Source organism: Pan troglodytes, chromosome 2 (assembly GCF_028858775.2).
Source record: "Pan troglodytes isolate AG18354 chromosome 2, NHGRI_mPanTro3-v2.0_pri, whole genome shotgun sequence".
NCBI lineage: Eukaryota > Metazoa > Chordata > Mammalia > Primates > Hominidae > Pan > Pan troglodytes.
In genome coordinates this window covers 25,498,120-25,516,103 of record NC_086015.1, presented here as the reverse complement: position 1 = coordinate 25,516,103, position 17,984 = coordinate 25,498,120, and the positions used below count along the sequence as shown (strand labels likewise).

General features: G+C 36.4%; 1 protein-coding gene across 1 annotated transcript in view; it reads left to right on the top strand.

Moving 5' to 3' along the window:
* ZNF385D (zinc finger protein 385D) overlaps positions 1–17,984 on the top strand; it is a gene marked incomplete in the record, with an annotated part of 956,631 nt that overhangs the window by 857,712 nt on the left and 80,935 nt on the right. Inside the window, 1 exon segment of the mRNA NM_001302426.1 lies at positions 9,731–9,893. Within this exon segment, the coding sequence (NP_001289355.1) occupies positions 9,731–9,893 (163 nt within the window).

Genomic DNA, 17,984 nt, shown 5'->3' with positions numbered 1-17,984 from the left:
GAATTATTCATTGTATTTCTCAGATTTAAAAAGAACCTGTTAGTTATTCATTTAAATGTTTAAAAAGCAAAACAATCTCCATATTATTCCTTGGCTACATCCCTTGAAAAGAGAGTTCCCATAAATAGCACAATTTGTGTTTGATGGTAAGCTTCTTCCCAGGGAAAAAATAATAGTTTGTGTTTGTGCCAGATGGTTTTCCAGCATTAAGTGCCATAAAAATCCCCTGAAGTGTGTTCAACAGATAAGGCGAAGTGCCAAAGAATGACAGAGAATTAAGTTAAACCCTGTCCACATACAAAATCCATTGAGACTCCATATGCATATTTCCATTTTAAAATCAAAATGTGAAATTAATTCAACATGAATTTAATAGGCAACTATTTAGAGATGTATGATAGATCCTAGGGACAAGATGATGAGTAATATCAGGTCTTCCTCTCTCTGCTATGAGATCCACTCTCTGTTAGGAGAAACAGGCATTTAACCCTTCTTATGGCAGTGACATAAGTGCTACGATGCAGACATACCTAAGACTACATGGAGAAGGTGGCATCCCAACATCTACCAGGCAAGTACAGGTGCTCCAGGCAGAGGGAACTCTTTATACAAGGGCTTAAAAATGATTCTTCTTGTAACATTTTCCTTATGAAAACAAAGTGAGGAGAGCTATTGCTCATTTATCTACACTACACGTGCTAGAGAGCAGACATTGGGAGTAGCAGAGAGGGGAGCATTTGCTGGAGGAGGAAATTAAGGATTAGAGGAGACGCACATTTTATTTATGCCAGGATATAAAACAAGTTTTTCTCTGCTGTGATACAAACATCTATGACAAGTTGACCTTTGAACATAATTAGAGTGAACATTTCTAATTCTTCCCCATCCTATTCAAATGGTGTGTGTCACACATGGAGCCAGGTATTAAGCTATGGGCATTCTGAAGGGATTTTGTACACTGGTTGAGCAGCTAGACGAAGTGGTTTCTCTGATTTTTCTCAGTTTTGTACAAACTTGAAATTTTTGTGTTTCTGTCACTAGAGTTAAAAGTCATTTAGATCTCTGATTTACAAAAGGCTCCAAAAAGGACTGAGCAAATTTTGCAGAGCCTGTCTTCCTTTTAGCTAGATTAGACTTGTGTGCTGGCTTCCAAAGCCCACTGCTATCCTCTGTTCCTCAATCAGGACTCCTCCCTTAGAGTTCAAGGAGATAGCTGTTTGAATTCAAGATATATACAAAAGCAAGGGTTTCTTTCATAATAGGAACCAGGCAGTAACTCTCAAATTAGCTTCCCTCACTCAGGTAAGCACTCTCTACTATATCATTCACGTTAGATACTTGAAAACATTAAATACCTAATGTTAAGGAATCGTGAAGTTTATAGATGAGTTGAGAAGCTTTGAAAAGTGACCCCATCTAGACTATTTTTTTCACAGCCATGTAAGTACTTAGTGACAAAGTACTTTCTTTGCTTTTAAAAATTAGTTACCAAATGTATCTGAGAATTTGTGACATGCTTCTCTTCCTCTTCTTCATGTGTATTTAGAATGTTTCTTTTCCCCACTGAGTAGTGGTGGTGTATGAGAATCACAGTAATCCTGTGGTATTATCTTTCCCCCCCTTTTTTTCTATTCCTGTAGCTGTTACTGTTCATTTCTGTATTGAAGAGTACAGAAGACAGGAATACATTTAAAGTAAAGCATCAATCACTTGAGCTCAAAAGAATACCCTTAATTGAATCATGTTTTTCACTTCGGGAAAAAATGCGAGTGAATATTCATTTTTATTCATAATGTAATCTTCTATTTACATGATAACTACACAATAACAAGTTGAAATGAATTATTAAATATTCTATATGGGGCATGTAATTAAGAAATAAATATATCTATATCCTGTCTTTTCTTGCATTGCATAATTTGTCTTCACAGCAGTAAGGAAAATTTATAACAATGAACTATTCTATCTTTAAATTTCTTCTTCAAATGTTTTGTTAAATAGAGCAGTAGAGAAGACAATCTCTTGGCTTACCAACATGATTTCTGTTTCCCTGTTGGCTAGGTAATTTTCTCAATAAAAAAACCATAAGTATATAAGGAAAAAAACTAGACATGGCTAACACTAACTCAGTTTAATGCAAATAAAACAGTGGACTAGTTATTCTTTGTTATAGTGAAGTTTTAAGAGTTTGATACAGGGGTTGATTTTTGCTTATTATTACTGTCATTATTTTTATTGACAAGGGGGTTCCTCTAGCCCTTGCAAACTGGATCATAACAATGCATTCAATATAGAGATAAAAGTAATGAGATCAGGAATTGTCCTGCGACAATAATTACCTTGGAGAGAAAAGATAAAATCTGGAAAGAGAAAATCGCAAGGACTTGGAAAGCACTCATATGTAATGTTAGAATTATGAGGATGTTTTCAAGGTTAATTTGCTATTTGAGTTCATCCTTCTTGGATAGAAATTCCCCAAATACACATGTATCTGAGTTATTTTTGACATGTTTTTAAGGAAAAAAAAATTCGATAATTTTTAGGGTGAGTAATATACATTGTTCACGTAAAAATGTTCAATCTTCAAATGATTATACCTTCATCTTAAAAAGCCTGGACTTCAGCAAGAAGTGCCAAAAGAAATGGCCACTTTGGGAGTAAAATGCATTTATACTTAAGATGAATAGTTTTTAAACTTTAGAGTTAACCAAATCACCTGCAGGGCTTGTAAAGTACCCATTACTGAGCCTCCCTCTCAGTTTCTGGTTCAATATGTCCGGGATGGAGATTGAGAATTTCTATTTCTAACAGTGTCCCAAGCCCATGCTATGATATTAAGATTGCTGGTCTGGGGACAGGAATTTGAGAACAAATGCTTTATGTGAATGTTAAATGAAGCTGAGAGTTGATAATCAAAAAGTTAAGATGAGTAAGAATTTGGAAATCTGCTGAACTGGTATATACAAAACTGATATTCCAATTATTCAAAAAGCCACTGAGTAATTAGAATGCATACTGATCTTCACCCATATGGCTGCACCTGTGCATGTGACTTAACTAGTCAGATTACCGTATGCAACTACTCTCTCAGGTTCCAATCAGCCTAGTTGTATTAACTCTGATTGGAGGTGGGGAGGTTTCACAGTGACTCAAGAGCCAATTAAATCCTTTCAAATTCAAGGTTTATTGCAAGGCTTTCACACACCAACAATTATGCAAATATATTTAACACACACAGACAGTAATAAGAAAAAAAGGGAATAAACTACTGATGAGTAGCTCAGGAAACCAACACATTGCTGGCCATGGCTTTGGGGTATTGGCAGCACTTAAGCAGAAAGGAGGCCTCAGCATTCTCACCAGCAGGGACTCTGCAGGCATCTTAGCCCTGGTCAGTTTCTTTTCTGTTTCTACGACCCTTCACAGGTGTGTTCATGGCCATTATCTCGGCAGTCATTTGGCTTCACTTACTTGCCAAGTCTCAGGGTGTCCGGACACAGCAGGTGCTACTTTATCCCCTCAGTCTACCATATATGTCTTTATAACTTTGAGGGGTCAGCAATTTAACTGTGGGCTGAGTCACTTGTCATAAATGACTCCATTTTGAGAAATTTAGGATCATAAAACAGTAATATATATTATCAACATTAAAAAAAGATAAAATTTTAAGCTTTTTTTCCTGTAATCATTTAAGATTTTAGGATATTATATTTTATCTGATAATTTTTATCTCTGAAATAATCTAAGCTAAAATTTAATAAATTAGATTTTTTTAAAAAAACAAAAAAAGGAAAAAACATTTCAGTTGGCTGAAATGTTCTCTTCTTTCCCCAAGGAGGATGGTGACATCTCTAATAACCATTCATTTTTTCTTTTCTGGTGTTACATTTTAATATTGCAAGGGAAGAAAAAAATCATTCCTCTATCCTTCATAATTCCTAGCTGGGACAGACCCTTACAAAAAAGACAGATTAACAGGAGAAAAAACAAACAAAAGTTTACCAAGATGTATAACTCAGGTATGCATGCACGATGACCCAGAGAAATTAGTAAACCCCAAGAGTAGACTCAAAGAGATGACTTTGACTTCAGGCTTGAATACCATCCTTTGCTGAAACAAGGAAAAAAGTATATAGAGAAAGGCCCAGTTATGGGGAGGTGGCCAGGAGGAGTACTATAAACAAGAGTAACGTGTGTTATGCAGATTTAAATTCATGCCTTCTCCATTGATCAGAGTCTCTGTGATTTAGAGTCATCTTTATCTTCCTGGTACTGGGAGGGAGACATATAGATGTAAATTTCTCTTTAAAAAAAAGGGTAACTTCTCTGCTCTGAGAAATTCTCCTTTGTCTGCTATTTCTGAAAATAATCAGCTCAAAATGGTCTTTATACTATATTTGCAGTGGAATATTCTGGTCTCCTATTGTAATTATCTTTTTGGGTTCTTCCTGCCCACTGCACACAGAAAACCAGTTCACTGACACCGTCGTATTGCAGTAAAGAAAGAGTTTAATTAACATAAGGCTGGACATGTGGGAGAACTCAAGTTATCACTCAAATTAGTCTCTCCAAAGACTCTGAGGTTGGTGTTTTTCAAGGACAATTTGGTGGGCAGGGGACTAGAGAATGGTTGCTACTGATTAGTTGGGGATGCAATCATAGGGGTGTGGAAAATGTAATGAGTCCTCCTCTGGGTGGGGGACCACAGGACCTGTGGAATCATGAGTCATGAGTTTTGGTGGGGTTCCTCAGTTGTCAGAATGAAAAAGTCTGAAAAACATCTCAAAAGACCAACTTTAGGTTCTACAATAGTGATGTTATCTATAGGAGCAATTGGGGAAGTCACAAATCTTGTGACCTCTGGCCACATGACTCCTGTGCAGTAAAGGATTACAGTAACTAAGCCTACATTTTAGCAGGATTCGGGTCCCTTCCATAATCCTAATCTTGTGACCTTTTATAGGTCTTACAAAGGTGGTTTCAGCCCTGAACAAGGTGGGGATCAATTTTAGGAAGGGACTATTATCCTTGCTTCAATGTTAAAGTATATATTAAATTTCTCCCATGGTTAGCTTGGCCCACGCCCAGGAATGAGCTAAGATGGGCCACCTATGAGGTTATAAGCAAGATGGAGTCAGTTGTGCTAAATTTCTCTTGCTTTCGTAATCTTTGCAAAGGCAGTTTCATTCCAGTCATGTTTTGGGGTGGCATGTCCTGAATTCCATCAGTGTGATAAAGTTTATTTTATTTTAATTCAAATTTAATATATGATAAAATTACATGACATCACAAACTAAAAAGGCTACCTTGTTCTTTTTGAAATTATTTGTGTTCATGAAAATTAATTGGTTATGGTTATTGGATATATATGCTTATAATAAATGTCTGAGTTTTTAAAAAGCATAAGACATGTTTTGTAAAAGAGATGTGAAAAGTATACAAGGTATTGGTGCTAATGGAATAAAAGAAATACTAAAAAGTAACTTCTCAGTGAATTTTACAGGGCAATAACAATTTATAGAGAAGTTTCTTATTTAGCCAAATAAGATAAATGTGCATGAGCATGTTTCAAAATGACAAAACCCCTCTCTCAAATGTTAGCTAATTAAGACTTATTTTTATCTACTGAAACTTCAGTTGCATTTCAACTAAAAACCATTCTGAAATATTGAAGATAAAATTTGAAGATTGAAAAGTGGCTGACTACTGGTGACTAAAGTGTGGTCATTATTACATCTAAAATGGCGTTCTGTTCTACAGGAACGCGTGTGTGCATATCTTTAATGTCAGCACTTGCCTCTGGGATGACACTTATTAGATTTAATGGTGTCATGTGCTATTTCAAGATTGGCATAGTGGTTTTTATAACACAATGTGCTAATATTCCACTTATTATTTAAAGTGTTAAAAGAAAAACTATAGACAAATTAAATTTAGCGGAGTTTAATTGAGCAAAGAACAATACAAGAATTTGACAGCCTCTAGAACCAGGAAAGGTTTAATAAGACTCCAGGGCTCTCATGTGCCTGAATAACATTTATAGACACAAAAAGGAAAGTGACATACAGCAAGCAGAAATGAGGTACAGAGATAGCCTGATTGGTTAAAGCTCCCTGTTTGTCCTATTTGAATTTGGTTTGAGCAGTCGGCTGCCTGTGGTTGACTTAAGTCCAGTTGCTGTGACTGATTTAGACTCTGCTACTTGTTATACAAAAAGTAACAGTCTGTTTACACATCAAGCTAGGTTACAGTTTACTATGTATGCAGAAACTTTAAGGCCAAATTTAAGATAGGTAGGAGGTTTAGGCTAAACTTAATTCAATTTAATAAAAATAGCTGTTAAAGCTCAAATCTTATTGTTTTGCTCACGTCCATATGTACTATGATCACTCGATTCTGCTTTAGTTTTAAAATACAAAATTCTGAAATATGGTAGAATGAATTAGTACAGTTACTTATTTAACTTAGAAGTCATATCTGTGAAAAATAATTATTTGCATGTGTATTGAGAATTCCCAGGTGTCTGGCAATGACGACCCTCAGAAAATTGCTGATAAATAATAAGACACAATCTCTTAGGGAATTTGTTGTGCTAGTATATGGTATAACTGTCCCACACTTCTCTGCTCAAAAGAAAAACAGAGGAGGCCCAAAGAGACATCCCAGGCCAACTGGTGCTTTAAAAAAATCTCTCAGTAAAATTCTTTCTTAGGCTGCAGCTTTTTTTTACAGTCACAGAGAGAGAAAATATGGATGAATAATCTATCTACTTCAATCTATGTGTCTATCTGCATCTATCAAGTGGCCTAAAGGGATAAGGAGACTGGCTGGGTTTTCTGCCTTCACATAGGGAATACACTGTTATACAGCATACCTGAATCAAGGTAGATCTAGAGTTATGGCGTCACTATAGATAAATTAGAAAAAATTATGCTAGGATAATTTAGGAACTGTCCAATAAATTCTATAAACATTACCTAAAAGTCAATGATAAAGAAAATTTAAAATATCTAGAAGGGTTATCTGTCTATATTAGCCTTCCAACTTGTATGCCCACTTCCACCCCAACACACATACCCTGCACAATTACAATCATATTGATATTGATGTCGTCTGCAACCATCACCCCACTATACTCAATTTCTCCTAAATTCTACATGTCTTGGTTTATCTATAACGCCTTGGACCTTCATATAATTTATTTACTTATTTTTAATTTGGGAAAGGCTTATTTGCCTTTAAATCAGATAATTTATAATTAAAATAATTATTATCAAGGCGTTTTGGTACTGTCATTCAATAAACGAGTGAATATGCATTTCATTTTGTCTTATTTCGCATTTTGCATTTTAAGATATTAAGTGTCTCTGTTGGGAGCCTATCAACTTCTGGTCATTTTGTCACCCTGTTCTTTCCACAACTCCCTGAGCTGTTTCCCTTGTTAGAGGGAATTGGTTTAGTTGTGCCTGTGCAGAGAGGTTTTTGTTTGTTTGGTATTTGGGTTTGTTTTGGTTTGTTTTTGTTTTTGTTTTTTGGCGTAAGACTTTCTTAACTTGTGGGCTTCTTTTGTAGTAAGTTTCTTAATTTCAAAAATAGTGATAATCACCTGGTCCTGTGATATGTTAAAACAAAGTGTTGTTTAATTTTAAATGCCACTGAGAATGTTAGATTTGTTAGGAACCTATGAAATGTCTATTTTGGAGGTATAAGTGGAGATAGCACGATTAATCTCACCCCCCATCTTTTAATATATATTATCTATTAAACATTCACTTGTATCACCAAGGAAAGGGTTACTTGCAAAGAGAAGAGAAACTCTGCTTTAAGGGAAATGATATAGCCAGATGCCTAAAGAAGATGACCTGTGATCCTGTGATTTTAATTGAATATAGCATATCGTTCTCAAATGTTATGGCCAAAGGACTTGATATACTAAAAATGAGAATTAGGCAGGGAAAAAAAAGACAAAATTTTGTCCTCAAAGTGGCATTCTCCACGTAGAATCAACTTAATCCAATCTATCGCTGGTTCCTCAATTAACTATAGCATGTCTTAACTTCATATTTTGGCTCATACTATGTCTTTTGATGTTATGTGTTGTTGGAAAACTTGTAACTGATGCATGAGTGTGCTCTCTGTTCAAACTGTTTCTAATATATAATTTTCTTGTCCAGTGTTCTTTCAATAAGGGTACCTAGTCCTTTGAGGATATCTTGCTAGAATGATGCAAATGAAGAGGTGGACTATTTAATTATTTGTTAAAACATATTATATTGCAACACCCTAGTTATCACAGGTTCTGTAATGAAGAGGACAATGTGATTATTATTTTTTGGCAAAGTGAAGTACTTAGTTTAAATAAGCAATGGGAAGTAATGGATAATGTAACAGGAGTAATCCTCTACTGAGATATCCTTTTGTGGGGGACATTTGGAAAGGTTATGACCTGGAAAACCTAAGTTAAGAATCTTCCTGGTCACCCTTACCCTACCCACCAACTACAGTCTTTTCTCCCCCGAGAAATAAACATTAATAAACATACATTTATTTAAATATGACTTTCTATCTCTAGGTATTTCTTTCTTTCTTTTTTTTTTTTTTTTTTGAGATGGAGTCTCGCTCTGTCACCAGGCTGGAGTGCAGTGGCGTGATCTCGGCTCACTGCAACCTCTGCCTCCTGGGTTCAAGCGATTCTCCTGCCTCAGCCTCCCGAGTAGCTGGGACTACAGGTGTGTGCCACCACACCCAGCTAGTTTTTGTATTTTTAGTAGAGATGGGGTTTCACCATGTTGGCCAGGATAGTCTTGATCTCTTGACCTCGTGATCCACCCACCTCAGCCTCCCAAAGTGCTTGGATTACAGTCATGAGCCACCATGCCCGGTAATTAATGTATTTCACTATACCGCTCCCCCACAAAAAAAAAAAAAAAATGCTCTTAGGAAAATAAAACATGAGAAAATGCACATCACTCTAAACTCTCTCTCTATATATCTCAGAAGGCACAAGCAAAAGAACTGGATTGGCCCCATTAGGTAGTACAAACACACTGGAGCCTCCCAACAATGGACTGGGGCATGAAAGATCCATGCGCTGAAAAAATGACACTAAGTTGAACTTCTCAGACTACCCTTGGTAAGAAGTGAGGAGAAAGAATCTGAAATTGCCCGGCTTCTGTGTGCTCCATTTGAACTTAAGAAGTGCATTTGCTTTTGAACTCTAAAGCTTCAATCTCAGTCTCCAGGGTGCTTACTTCCCCTGTTTTGTGTGAACCTTTCCTTGTAGACACCTGTTGAGGACTGTATTAATAAGACACATTGTAGAAAGAGAAAATGCATTTTCTAAGCCAAGAAGGTGAAAGCTACTCTTTTCTAGGGCTCTTGTTAATCTTTGGGAGCCCAGCATCTTCTGTGGCAGAACAAAGATGATACAGGTGTAAATTCTTATTTTTTTCCCCGCTCCCACAAAGAAAATGTTGTTGATGTGTCAGTGTTCAGCTACATTTCTCTTAAGATAAACAACAGAGTATTTCTTCCTTCTATCCTGAGGTTTTACAACTGGATTCCCATTGCTTTCTAGCATCATTCTAAATAGAACCCCACTGTCTGGCCACAGCCAGAATTAGCTCGAATGGTACCTGTTATTGAAAGGGAGTCTGTATTTGCAGTAATACAGAGAATGCCAGTTTAGAAATGAGCCTGATTGCATGGTTCATTTTGTTCTCCTTTGTAGAGCCAGGCTGCGGCCCACTACAAAGGCACGAAACATGCCAAGAAGCTCAAAGCACTGGAAGCCATGAAAAATAAGCAGAAATCTGTAACTGCCAAGGACAGCGCAAAGACTACCTTCACCTCCATCACTACCAATACCATCAATACCAGCTCTGACAAAACAGGTTAAGCAATGATCTTTGTTGTTGTCCTCGTCGTCGTCGTTGGGGATTCCCTCCCTTGTCTAGCCCCATGTCTGTTTACTTATGTGCCTGCCATATTGATTCATGCTTGAGCCATCTTTCTGTATAATGGTAATTGTTTCCTCTCATTTTTCCAAACCCCTGCAAGATTAAGATAATCACTAATTATATTCCAGATTTTGCATTTTGCAAGAGTCCTGTGGCTGTTTCAGAGGAATAGTCATAAAAGGCATTTGAAGCCATGTACCCCATAACTCTTTTTGAGAAATGAACCTTTTCAGTGTGCAGCATTTGCATCTTGTATGCAGCACCTTAGCTTATAACTGCATGGCAGATTTAATTTAATTGTGAGTACACAGCAAAGTATGCTAAATGAATTGAGAAGGCCCCAATAAGGGCATTATTACAGAAAGCCTTTATTGTCATAAATTCCAAATACTGCATTGTTTTGAGTAGTGGCTGTGTGATACTGGGCTTGTTATGGCTGGGTAACCTTCCCTCTGCAAACACAGGTAAGTGTTATTGATACCAATTACTCTTTTTAACAGAGTCTTCATGGTGAAATAATGGCCTCTGAATGGCCCCTTGGGATAGCTCCTGCCAACGACCAGCTTATTCATAATAGGGGAAGCTAGTGAGGTTTCCCCAAGCTGACATTTTAAATATAAGACCACTGGTTTTCGAAATCTACAGAGAAAATATTCCTCTGTGATTCATGGATATGCCTCTAATAAATCACTTTCTAGAACACAGAGACTGTTACACCTCAATTGTTTTCCAGTCCATGTGAATGGCAATGGTAAGGAAACGTTCATATCATCACCAATGGTAGTGTCTTAACTAAAAGAGGATCTTCTGGATATGACTGATGAAAACAGAAAATAAACAGTGAATGAATAGAATAGATTACAACAACCTTATTACACAATGTAACATCCTTATTACACAATGGACACATATCAGCTCTTCCAAGGACTGGGGATGCTGCAAGTGAATCTGTAAGAGATAATGATATTCTTAGTTCCTGTGGCATTTTGTATTTTCTTCAGGTATTATTGTAGATGCATCATGCTGCCCTCCCTAAGAGCCCTGTGTCTTCCCTCAGCCTGAATACATGTCTCATCTTTGTATGCTGGCAACTGGTCTGGCATGGGATAAATGCTGAGTAAAATGTCTGCTGAATGACTGAGCCTTATTTCACTCCTTTGGTTTGGTTCTCTGATATAGCCAAGTTTGTGCCACCACATACTAAAGAGGGAAAAAAAAAGACAGGCTTGTCATATTCACTTCTTTGTTATCCAGAGCAAGAGCTGGATTGTGCCATTTTATTAATTTAGATTTAAACCTTTTAGGGAAAGCTTTGGTCTTTTCTCTAATAATCGAAGACGACCTGCTTTATTTTGAGGGCTGAAAGAGAATGAGTGGTAATGAAGCAGGTAAGTGTAATTTCTGCTCCCGGATATTGGGTCACAGGTGGGGATCCCCAAAGCAGCATCTGGCATGGAGAAGTGCAGAAAAATCCTGAAGCCTTTTGATGCAAAGAAGGCAGTAGATAGGGAGAACAAAGAGATGAGTTTGATGTAAAGGGTTAAAGTGACGTTTTTCCTTGCTCCAAATTTTTTCTACTTTTAGACTTTTTAAATCAACAATTCATCTTTTGGTTATCTTGACTTTTTTAAAATATGAAAATGTGTGTTTCATTAAGGATGCACATCATTTAAAAATATATATATGTGTGGTAGGTAGAGCTGCTAACTTGAGTTAAGAAAAGCCCCCCGGAGCTTGCTGTGAGCCGAGATTGTGCCACTGCACTCCAGCCTGGGCGATAGAGCGAGACTCCATCTCAAAAAAGAAAAAGAAAAAAAAAAAAAAGCCCCCAGGTGTGTTGTCTCTGTTAAGTAAATGGGTTGTGACCACATACTTTCATCTCTTAACTTAGAGACTAGAATATGTCAACCTAGAATAATCCAAAGGGTCAGAATCTAGTTTAAAGAGAGTTTATCCAAGTGTAAAGTTGGAGAATGGCTGCCCAGAAAACACAGATTCCAAAGAATGGAAGTCAGTATTCCAAAGTGTAGAAGTTTAGTATCATTTTTATAGACAAAGTTTAGGGAAGTTTAACAGAATTTCAACCCCTCTTTCTATATAAGGCTTAATGCTTAGTTACAGTAAACTGACATTGGTTGGGGTGGTCTTATTCTTTTGGGAAAGGTTTATTTAACATTTTATACTGAGGATTTAATACTCATGGGGTCTTTTGCACCATCTAGTCTTAGGTACAGGACAATAAAGGATGTAGTTAATATATAACAAATATCAGTAATTGGAAGGGGGAGGCAGTCTGGTGTCTGGTCTTTCCTAGTCATTTACAGAACAAGAAAATGAGGAAGAGAATTAACCCCAAAGAAGCAGAAATTGCAAACATGTTATGTGACTCAGTCACCAGTGCTTAACACCCCCACCCCACCCCTTGGCATAATAAATTTAGAGGGTCCTTAAATTTTATTTTCTTTTACAACTTTGAAGGATGGCAGTCTTCCAGGCTCTGTCCTTTCAGAAGTTGAGTGGTAACAAACTTTGGATTTGTCTTTTGAAGATAACATAAACATGCCAGAACTTACCTAACAGTGGAAATGGGGTTGAGATGATGAAGCACCCTTCCAAGCTGGAGCTAGAGAAAATTTCAAAAGGGCAGAAGAGACAGTAAAGTCTGTAAAGTTGGTGCAGATATTCTAAAGCCAAAAGAAGGAAGTGATGGACATTAGGAAAGACATTGCTTTCCTAATCCATGAGGACCTATATCAGGAAAAAACAAAACAAAACAAAAAAGCAAACAAAAAAGCAAGTTATATAGGTTGAGAGACTAAGAGTTCCAGCACACTCATCAGATATTTTGAGCCAAATTCTCTTTAAACTGAATTTACACAAAACTCTCTATGAGAAAAGACACCCATTTCGTAGACCCTTATTCTATTTGTATTGCAATATAAACCTGAGGCATCTAGGCTAACAAATTTGAGTTTTCTTAAAGCAATTACATGTTCTTTTTATTACTATGTGCTTCCTCATACTGATTAGCACAACTCTGAAAACAAAATGAGTCTGAGCCTGGCACAGTGACATGTGGCTATAGACCCACCTACTTGGAAGGCTGAGGCACAAACAATTCCTTGCATCCGGGACTTTGAGACTGGACTGGGCAAAATAAGTGAGACCTCATCTCAAAACAAAAGGACTCTGAGCTAATTTTGTAGAATAGTTAAATACTTGGCAGAAGGAGAAGAAGAGGTAGATAAGACTCTAGAATCAAAGAGCATGCATTTTTTAATAATAAAAAGAAAATTTCTGGTAATGCACAAGAATCTTTTGTGATTTGTAGGCTTGTCCATATATAAAAGATAGAGACACATGAAATCACATTTTAGTAATTTATCAAATCATTTTAATAAAAAAATCTATATGAAAAGAGTAATCCAATTATATATATATTTTAAAAACCCAAACTAATTCCTTTGAAAAATGTTAAACATGTCGTACTTTGGTAAATGAGAACCCCTGGAGAGGGTTGGGGCAACAATAGTGAAAAGGGGAAGAAATGGTATGGACTTTAATTAGAAAATTGATTTGGCGGTTTTCTCTAAAATGTAAGAAATAGAAAGAATACTCATAGAAACTAAATTTTCATTGTAAACCTAGTTGACTGATATAAAGACAATTTTGACTGATAATTCCTCTTAAATTTTCAAGTCATATATTATTTATTAGTATAAATAATAAGGTTTTATCTGCTGCCTTGGGGTAACACATACATCTAAACCATGGGGTTAGCTCCTATTCACTAACTTTATGATCTTGGGTTTTTGTGTTGCCTTTTTCTCTCTCTAATTATGCCAGTCTGCTAGAGTGCTGAGCAGAAAATTGTATTCAGTGATCAGCCACTGACTATTCATAGAAAGAATGCCTAGTTCATCTATCTCAAGGCAAAAACACACTTCCTAACGTTAAAGAACAATTTTAGTTCTTGTGATCTAATGAAGAGTGTTAGGTTGGTGAATTTACTTGTATAAAAGTTTACAGGTAAAAGTAATATTTTTAAAAAATATATTGAGCACTCTAAATTGCTGATAAGAGTGGTTACTATTTGTCACAGAATATTTCATAGAGCATTTCCAAAGATAGCCAGAATAATTGTCTAATCTAGCAAGTGTTTTTAAATACCAAGTTTTTTATTTAGAAAAATTAATGGCAAAATGTTAAAAATTATACTCAAAGCAACTAGGCAAGTGTAACTAACTTGTATTGTTTGTTCTTCTATGAAATGACAAATTCAGATTTGTCTGAATAAGTTCTGTACAAGGTCATTCTCTGATCTTTCTTTACTTTTGATTCTTAGGGAATCTCATTCACATTGTTTATCAGTTAGGTTAGGCTAGGTTATATTGCAGTAATAAACAACCTCTAAAATCCTAGTGGCTTTTGCAATATCTAATTATTTCTTACTCATACTACCTATCAGCTGTGGTTTTTCTTTCATCTTAATTTAACTCCAGGACTAGGCTGACGAAGCAACCACTAGCTGGAGAATTCTATGGAAGAGGGGAAAAGGCTCTTAGAGCTTTTTAGTGGACTGACACATAATATTTCTCTCACTTTTCACTAGTAAGTTACATGGCCAAGCCTGATTACAATGGGGCAGGGAAGAATAATTCTCCTCTAGAGAAGCAAAACAGATACTAGTCAGCAATTATATAACATTCTATTGTTAACTTCAATCACTAGATCTACAAATTTGGAGACAAGAGCTTTATTTCTTATAGAGTTACAGCCTGCAGGGTGGCCATCCTGACAGTCTGGGAAGCACAGCCTCCATCAGAGTCTGAGAATAGGTACTTCGATGGAGGAGAGATAAAACAGGAATTTATGCTGAAACGGTTGGCCAAGTATACATATTCAATGAGATATAGGAGGAGCTATGAATATTGACAAAGGGGGGATGTATGCATGCATAGTAAGGAAACATTCATGTTACATATGACCCATGTTCATTTTGGGGTGGAGACTTTAAATAAATTACAGTTAGGTCCTTTGAGTCAAAAGCTGAAACAGGGACATGAAGGCACTTACATATGCAGCCTCTGTAAACTGGCCAGAACCAGTCCATGGCCAGTGGTCTCTTACTAAGAGAAAGTTACTGAAGTCGGTTTCTTGTCCAGTCAAGGCTGTAGTTATGGCTTGTGAAAAGTTGGGGAGTGTTAGGCAATGTCTGGTGGTCAGTGAGCTGCAATTGTTTCAATATTGCTTATCTTGAGTCCAGTGCTTGTTTAGCTGCTAGAGAAAAGAAAAATGTTGTGATAGTTAGAACAGTTAGAACATAGTTTACTCTCTACGTGTAGGGGTGTGTGCCTTAAACTTTGTCAGGCATGGCCTTAGTTGTTATTTAGAATTTTGTATCTTATTGCCACAAAGAGTCTGTTCCTTCAGTCTTATGGTCTCTATTTGAACACTATCATGGCTTCCTTCAAGTATCACTTGTGCTTAGATGTCTTAAGATTCTCTTGCCCTGTCCTTCTCCTAAGTCCAGATCTGCTTTTCCATGGCCCATTGCTCACTTACTTGGATGGCTTTCTAGCATCGATACTTAACAGATTCAAAAAACAAACAAACAAATGAAAAAAACCAGTCCTCATCCTGACCATCATCATTTATTTTGAGTTCTGCACTTCCCAGATTTGAAAGCTTTCTAGTTGTCTTTTCCTCTCCTAAGTTCTCACTTCTATTCAATTGCTAGAGTCCACTTCCCTCCCATTCCTGGAATGGTTCATGCTTTTACATGTTGTTACTACCCACATCCTGGCCTTGTAGATCTATGTCTTTCACATACATTTGCCCTAGCCTCTATGCAGGTCTAACTGCCTCCACACCTGTGTCTTGACAACCATGTTCTTCATTTTACTCTCCAGTTATACTCTACAGTACATAAACCACATCTCTTACCCATTCAGAAATCTTTAATGTACCTCTGTGCTGGACCCCATGATCACAACCTACCTTTCCAAACTTCTCTTCCACTGCTTTCCTGCAATATTTTCCACTAGAGGCACACCTTGTTTTTCCATTGTTGTTTCTGGTACTGTAGTTCTAAAACACTGAAAAGTCTTTCACTTTTCTTCCTCCTGCCTATAAAGCTCCATAAAACCAATTCCTTTCTAGTTGCCCTATCATATTCTTGCTAAAGGGAATTTTTCTGCCTTTACCTTCTCTCATTGCTAGATGGCATGCCTCTTGAGAGTACTCCCTGGATTAATTATTTTGCTTATGTTTTTATTTACAGAGTACTTTTTATATAAAAGATAATAAGTCAAGAGTTTCAAAACTTGGAACAATCAGTTTTGTGTTTCTGTTCTTGGATTGAAGCATGGTAAAGCTTTAGACTTTTGTATTTGTGTATAGATGGTTTCATGAAAGAACAGTGGTTCTCATTAAAACAGGGGATTCTGTGATATTGCTCATCAAATTTCAGAGTTGCAAGTTTTATTAAAGGTCATCAAGTCTAACCCCTAAAGGAGATTGTTGTTGTTGTTGTTGTTTTTGGGTTTTGAGATTCTCTAGTCCTACAAGTAAAGAACACTTGACATTTCTAATGGCCCTTCAGTGACTATCAATCAGGAGTTAATTAGCCTATTGAGTATATGGATTTACTTTAGTCATCTAATTGGTAAAGTCTGAGAACATTTCTCCCTGGTTCTATTACATAATTCTCTTTATCAAGTCTCACTGAATTGCAAATGTATTCATCAGATAAAGCTACTAATTACAATTTAAATTTGCACTTTTCACTCATGACTCAGTCTTCTTTGTATCCAGTTTCCCTTTTTCTCTTTTAATTTTAAAATTGTAAACCAGGGATGTTGTACTCATCAGACTTAAAGGTACCAAAAGTAAAATACTTTTGAATGTATTGTTAAGAAGGTCTATGAATGCAAAGGAACTTTTATTTGCTCTTGATTCATAATTGACTGTAAGTGTTTATTGGAATGCACATTATTTGTTCAGGGACTTAGAGTAATAAAGATAATTTTCTAATGATAAAGAAGATATCTGATGGAAAATGATGGCCAGTGATTGAAAACAAATGCACCTGGAAACAAAGCCTCATAGGAAAGTCAGTCAATTTTAAGGTCACAAATCTGGATTATTTTATTTCCTGCACATTATCCTCCTGAACCAGCTGTTTACCTCAGGCCCAGTGCCAGACAAATCTAGGTGCACATTTTTAAAAAAATTGATTTAGATAGAAGCCAAATTATGACAATAGTGAACAAATGAGAAATGTAGTAGAACAATAGTTTGTAAGGAAAAACCAACCTCAATATCCTTTAGGAAACAAGCAAATAGTTTTCTGTGGAGGACAACTGTAAATTAGCTTTTGTGTCTGTTTTCCTAAGGAAGGTTGGAAGAGTTTGCTTTTCTTGACTTAGAGTTCAAACAAATGCAGCAAATATTAAAAATAACAAAATACAAGCTGGGCTTGATTTCAGAAAGACATATATCTCATATGTTTGTATATAGGATATATTGTACATGAATACAAATATACACATACATTGATTTTTATGTAAGAGTCTATCTTTAATACCTGTTCCTGATGTACTCTACTATTCCAAGTCTTCATAATCAGTGATGCATATTTTCTTTTAAGATAGACAAATGCTTTTGTGGGTTATGAATCTATACCTCTGTTGAAGTTTATGAGGCAATATAAAGTTATTGGAAAAGGGCACATTTCCATCAGCTCCTATAGATCTGCTGCAGTGGTGTACAAATGCCCCTCTTATCAATGTGGAAATTGTGCTAACTCCTGGGGTCTTTCTTTTCCTACACTTTCTCCCTAACAAAGCATCACTGGAACAATAACTGTCATGATAAAAGACCCACTGCAGACGTCTTGGCACAGGAGTTGAAGCACCATTGTGAAACCATTTGTGCCTAGAGTGCTTTTTCTTTTCTTAGCACTGGCTCATGACATGCTTCAGATTGGCCAAAGAAAGAGATTTTATCAAGTGTTCCCTTCTC